General features: G+C 43.2%; 1 protein-coding gene and 1 long non-coding RNA gene across 2 annotated transcripts in view; both read left to right on the top strand.

Moving 5' to 3' along the window:
- Positions 1-35: 35 nt before the first annotated feature.
- LOC109367821 lies at positions 36-5,605 on the top strand. Its single transcript, XR_002115302.2, has 2 exons — positions 36-1,554; positions 2,456-5,605. It is a non-coding gene; the product is annotated as an uncharacterized LOC109367821 (long non-coding RNA).
- Positions 5,606-5,865: 260 nt separating this feature from the next.
- Positions 5,866-6,284, top strand: part of RALGAPA1 (Ral GTPase activating protein catalytic alpha subunit 1) — a 114,797-nt gene continuing 114,378 nt past the window's right edge. Inside the window, exon 1 of the mRNA XM_031553770.1 lies at positions 5,866-6,108. Coding sequence (XP_031409630.1) covers positions 5,866-6,108 — 243 coding nt within the window. The remainder of the gene's footprint in view (positions 6,109-6,284) is intronic.

Here is a 6,284-nt window from a genome sequence, read left to right as displayed (position 1 = left end):
GCGCTGCCCCGCCCCGCGGTGCAACCAACCCCGCCCAGCGCCCGCCGTGCCCTCCCATTGGTCGAACTCTGTCATTGGCCAAGCCTTCTCATTGGCCGAGCCCTCCCATTGGCCCAGCCTGCAGGTACAGCAAGACGGAGCGCGGGGCACGCTGGGAGTTGAGAGGTTGTGTGAGCGGTACGACGGCTCTCTGCCGTTCCGTCCTGAAGGATGCTGCAGTAGCCGGGAGCGCTTTCCGTTTCCTGCAGGCGGGCCCGGCCTGCAAGCACTGGGGTTTCAGATGAAGAGTGTGTGACACGGGCCGGTTCTGAGGTTTGAGCCGGGGAAAAGAGCAGCGGTGCGGGCTGTATGTTTCCGTGCTTTCCTTTTGGGAAGCGAGAGCTCTGTTTGCCCGGCGGAAGCAACTCTTCGTACTGAGATACAGTTTCAGCTCGGCAGCACGAGGCTGCTGTAGCCGCTTAGGGCGACCCTCATTCCCGCTTCCCCCGGGCGCCGCGCCCTGTGAGCCCGCGTGGAGCAGCCGCTCTGTCTGCGCATGTTCCGGGCACGCGCGTGCTCTGTGGCGGGGGTGGCGCGGCCCGGCGTGAGTACGGAGGTTGGCTTCTTGATGGCTGCCGTTGGTTGGTGGAGGGTAACGGTCTCGGGCTTCTCTTGTTCAGAAGCAGGTTTTGGGACCCCAGAGCTGATGCAATATAAAAATGTAGAAGCAGTTCCCAAAGGAGCTGGAAGATACTGTTCCTTTCAGCTGATGTGCCCAGAGCTTTGGTAGGGATGTCAGGTATTTGGGTGTTTGAAATGAAGTTGGGAACGGTGTGATGAGAGTTGGGTGCGTCCCCAAGGAAAAGGGGTGAATTTCATAAACTGGGTCTGAAATGCCTTGTAATGAATCCATGTGGATTTAGTAAAAAGAAACTAAAAATGAAATAATAAAAAAGTCTAAAGGTTTACACCTCAGTCTAGCAAGATAAAACAGGGAATCAAGTAATGTGGCCTGGAAAGTCCTACTGGAAGCAGCAGGGAATGGAATGGCAGGAAATCAGGAAACTTTTGGCCCCGTGACTGTAATTTCCTATGCAAGCAGTTGGAACTAGATCCAAGGGGCTAAAAATAAATTCAAGGAGCAAAACAAGGTTCCCATGCCACAATGAACAACTGACATGCAGAATTGAGGCAGTTTTGTTTTTGTTTTTTTTAATGTTATTTTAAGATATGTGATTTTTACATGTTTTCTCTATTATGTTTTTTGCTTTGAAGCCAAGAGGGAGTTACCCTGCTAAAGCAATACAAACATTTACTGTCTTGAGGGGAAAAAAATATACCAGCTATAGTCAGTCTGTCTGTCCAGGAGGGATGCTGGACCAAAGAAGAGGTTGGGCTAATTCCAGGAGCTATGTTTTGGCACAGTGCACAGATAACTTGTTTCCAGAAATAATCAACCTGATCACCCATACACCTTCAACATGAGAAGTGGCAACGCCTAACTCAATCATCTGTCTAGAACCCAGATGAGTGCTGGGTGGAGAGGGAAAGAAGACATTCTGTCTGGCTTGTGAGGTAACTTTCAGAAATGTGTTCTTGCTGTTTGAAGATGCCTTGTAGGAATCCAGTTACTTAAGGATCAGTCTGTAGATCAGCCATTTTATTGAGATAAGTGAAAGGAAGCATCAGGTGCCTGCGAAGTGCTGAGTTTTTTTTCTGGATTGAGTTTTGCCTGTCAGCAGAAAACAGCCATTAAAAAGGTGATCCTCATCATCCACAGTAGTTCGGTTCTGCGCTTAATGGGAAAATAGTGATTAACATCTGGTATGTGGTACTTGTGAACAATCAAAAGAAAGCACTCCATTAGCGGGGATAGTTGGCAATAACCTAAGGTTCAAAAATGGCAGTTCTCCTAAAAGGTGGTACAGAAAAAAGTCAGGACAGGAGAAGAGTAGTTATAAATGAAACAGTGATCAGCATAGACCTTGACAGATGGTATGAAATTTTCTTTCTCAGTTTGGGAAAGAGAATTTTAGATCAGGAACTCACACACACATAGACAGGAAAAGCGTGGAAATGCAGATATCAGATTCATAGGACTTAATCTGGGCCAATATTAAGACAGTAATAGGAATCTGGCTATTGAGTAATCTGTGGAACAGAGAAAAGTTGAACCTAGCACGATCTTGGTGGATATTAGACCAGCCATCTTCAGGAAGAGGCTGGGAAGCAGACCTGTAATTTTGCATCTTATTTGTTGGCTGGAGATAGTGACTGGAAATGTGTATTACTCTAGAATCCAAAAAGCGTTAATATCTTTCTGGTCACCAAACTGCCAGCTCTTGATGTGCAGAGTAAATGGAGAATAAGCCTGCATATTAAGAAATGCATTACAAAATCTGATCGGAGAAGTGGCCTGGTGAATGCAAATTAAAAATGGCTGTATGTGTATTTTTCCTTTTTCTCCACTCTTCAGAAACTGTAGCCACAGTAAACCACAGTAGCTATAACTCAGAAGAAAGGCAGGGATGTCTGAAACCTGCATGATACCAAGTTTGAAGTAAGTCATTTTTTCTGCATTTGAAAATGGAAAAGATGCATGTTAGTTTGTTAAGCAGATAGTAAAGAGAGAAGATAGAGATGTAGAATGTGAGTTAGCAGAGCTAGTATAGATTGAACTCTCAATTTTTTTTGTCCTTGCTTTTTCTTGTGTGTGATTCAATACAGTGCTCTACCTCTTACTGGATTTGCAATACTTTCTTAGGAGCCATTCACCCAGTTAAGGAAGTAGTTTGTCTAGCATTGACCATGGCAAGATCGATTGATTGTCCCCTCCAAACAGGACAAAAGACCAGCATATTAGCCGGACCTATTGCTATTTGTTGTTAACAATGAAAGTAGAATCTCGAGATATGTTTATCAGGAAGGTGTATGTAAACTTAGTTAGTCCTGCTCCTCACCAGTAGTTAGGGTTAAGAAAGAAGTGGTAGCACTAGGGTGTTTGTGAACTCTGGCAAACTAAATCAGGTTGTTTGAAAGAAAATTTTATTCATTTTTGGAAGGAAATGATACACTGGATGCTCTAGCAAATTAAGTCTGATTCTTCACACTCCATTTCAAAAGCCAGTATTAGGGAAGGGGGGAGTCTCACAAACATGGAAAAGACTGTTTTCCTTACACGACAAGGTCAGCAGTAAGTTGAAGTAGCAACCTTCACAGTGTGCAAGCTGTGTTGGAAGGCTATTGGAACATGTTCCTTCCTCCACTAACCTATTATCTGGGAGAGATTCTGGTATATGCTGCAAGTGATCTGAAGTAATCTTAAAAATACTAATGCAAGGAGATATGACTTGTATCTAAAAGACTTTGCTTACTCCAGCAGGTGAGATATGGGTAGTGAGCAGGGGCAAATTATTTTCTTTGATAAAATGGAAACAATGCTAAACTGGTTTCTTGTAGAGCTTGGAAGGCATGCAGAGTTTCTGCAGGGTTTTTCTCTTTAAATTCTTTTGTGGGTAGGTCAATATTGCAAAACCATTTCATAAGTTGGGAAAGAAAAAGAGGACATCTTAGTGTTAAGAGAGTGTTTTGAACATTTTCAGTTTTTTTTTTTAAGCTGTTGTAACTGCCACTGTATCAGTACATTAATATTTCAAAACCTCTTTCATATCAGATATGGATGCCAGTGTTTACCTAAGAATTCAAACGTGAGTTGGAGGTGACTTATTGCAGTGAAAGACTGAGGTTTTGCATCTACTGGGTGGGAACTGGTAATGGTTTATCTGTTAATATTAACTTTCAGGTATGTAAAAGTTTGTGACCATGATAGCTCACATATCTGTTGTTTAAGCATGGCTAGCATAGTCTTTAATTAAGCTTTGTTTTAGTAATCTACTAGGATTTTTATTTTTTTTTCTTGGAGTGTCTCTCTACTTCTATTGAAGGCATTGTATAATTTAGATCAAATTGTACCCCAAAGTAGAAGCATTAAACCTGCCCAGTTTCTATTTGTTTTGTGAAACAGTATCTGGAACAAAGAGCCCCTGTTAATATCCTATGGAGGACTTTGTGGAACTTGATTTTTACCTTTCCGAGAGTCAGTGGTGAGCTCTCCAAACTTCACACGTGTAGTTGAGTCTTATCTGCAGTCAGAACTTTTGTCCATCTCAAATAGGTAGGGAAGGGCTAAGTAAAGGAAGATTCATGGCTGTGGAAGGAGGTGAGGAAGGCATTCCGTGTCTAGTGTGCAAATTCATAGGAGATCTGTCAATTCTGTAGCTCATGGGAAAACTATTCCAGCTTGGGATCTTTAGTGAGTGGGAATACCACGGTGTTTTGGCTTTGTAACAGATGCCCATACAGAAATGTTGATACTGAGACCCTTCTTAACAACTAAGGTGATAAAGCAAGAATTGCTCACTCAAAAGATAAGTTCACAAAGCAGTCTTTCCCTCAATTACAGAAGAATATAGTGATAAGATTTTATCTGCAAGATAATGTGGGAATGGGAAGCTGTGGGTTTGTTGTTTGGTGGTGTTTTTTTTTTTTTTTTTTTTTCATGGATCAACAAGACATGGCTGGAATAGCTAATGCTACCATTATTCTCATACTAGAAGTGTTTTACAGCATCCTGATATTTGCTTAGATCAACATAGCCAGCACCTCCAGAATTGTTCAGAATTGGTTAGAAGTACAGAAGCCAAACTTGAATTATTTAGATTTGGAAGTCTTTTTTCTCAAAGTAAATAGTTGCCAGTCAAGTTAACTAAAAATTGTTAACTACTTGGGATGTAGTGCTTGTGCTTCAGTATTTCTGTTTGGAATGTAGTACAATCTAACCCCTCCCCATAACTAATCCTGGTATTTTCTAACTTTGTCCTCTGCAGGTAATGAAAGTCACTGAAGTCACATGCTTCAAAGTCAAGCTTTTGCAAGATCATGGCCTTCACTTGCATTGAACATGCTCTTCCTGCCCAGTGTGTTTTCAGTGAGGAGGTTCTCTGTAGAAGCCATTATTAACTTGGTTAAAACCACTCCCTCCTTTCATTTACTACTTTGGTGACATCTTATTCTGTTCATTATTTTTAAGCTCTATCTTGAACTAAAGTCCAAAAAAATTACCAGAAAAGTAAGTAAATTCTATAAAGCAAAGGTGTTACTGAAGGTTGTCAAGATACAACCTTATGTTCAGAATTGGTAACGTGCAGAGAACAAAGCACTTAATTTATAGTAGAGTTATCAAGTCTTCCAGAGGTAAATTCACTGCTATGGTAAAATAAATTGTTGTAATTGTAGCTGTTAGATAACATCACTAATCCTCAGATCTCATTTAGCAGGATGATGGAACCATGAAATGATTTGTGGCACACCGCATTGGCAGATGACACCCTAACGTTGACTGAAACCCACTGCTCATGATAGTCACTGATGGGTCAGTCATGCATTTAAATGGTTATTTTATTTCAGTAGCACATACATTGTTCAAACTGTTGCCAACTGTAATGACTTTATAATGTCTCAAATAGTTAAGTATTCCTTATATTATGAAGAAAAAAAAAGAGCAGAGGGCCACTAGAAACCACGTGTTAAATAAAACAACAGAACAAAGTTCTATTGAAAAATCCAATAATTCGTTGTTTTCTATATTTGATGACTGTAAACCAGCATCGGGATTTTAGGAAAACCTTCAGTCTTTTCTAGCGTTATGAGTTCAGCCCTTAGCAGCAGCGCTCACGTGGCACACAGCACATAGCGCTGGCTGCTTGCTGGCCGCACTGTGACCTGACAAGCACGGCCTGTGGAGTCCGTGTCTCGCTTTGCTCCAGGACCAGCGCGGGTCCACGTGTCCCAAGGAGCGCAGTGCCACAGCGCGCAGCATCACGCCGGATGCTGTTGGCTCGCCGTGGGTGTCCTCGTGCTGCCAGGAAAGCGGGCAGTGCTGAGCGGCTGCGGGCAGGGCCGGGCGAGGCATTGCAGCACTCCGAGCACGGGTGTGGAAATAACCGTGAGGCGCTCGCTGATCGTCGACTGTTGCTCAACTGGAGCTCGGTTAAAAGCTTTGGAGCCACGGCCTCACCAACGTGGTCCTGGCCTGGATTTTATTTCTGCGTCCTCTGCGGGATTCCTTTCGTACACCATTTCAGTTTCTTGGTATAATACAGTCGGCAGCACCCGAATCATCAGATAACTTTATACTGCGGTTTTAAACGGCGGAAGAGCACCGCCCCGCTCCAGTTACTGCCGCTGGCTTCCCGCTCCCCGCCTGGCGCCCCCTACCAGAAGCCCACGTTTTCCACACAGCCGCG

The sequence above is a fragment of the Meleagris gallopavo genome, chromosome 5 (assembly GCF_000146605.3).
Source record: "Meleagris gallopavo isolate NT-WF06-2002-E0010 breed Aviagen turkey brand Nicholas breeding stock chromosome 5, Turkey_5.1, whole genome shotgun sequence".
Lineage (NCBI taxonomy): Eukaryota > Metazoa > Chordata > Aves > Galliformes > Phasianidae > Meleagris > Meleagris gallopavo.
The sequence above is the reverse complement of the archived record's forward strand: the minus strand, read 5'-3'. Positions and strand labels throughout refer to the sequence as shown.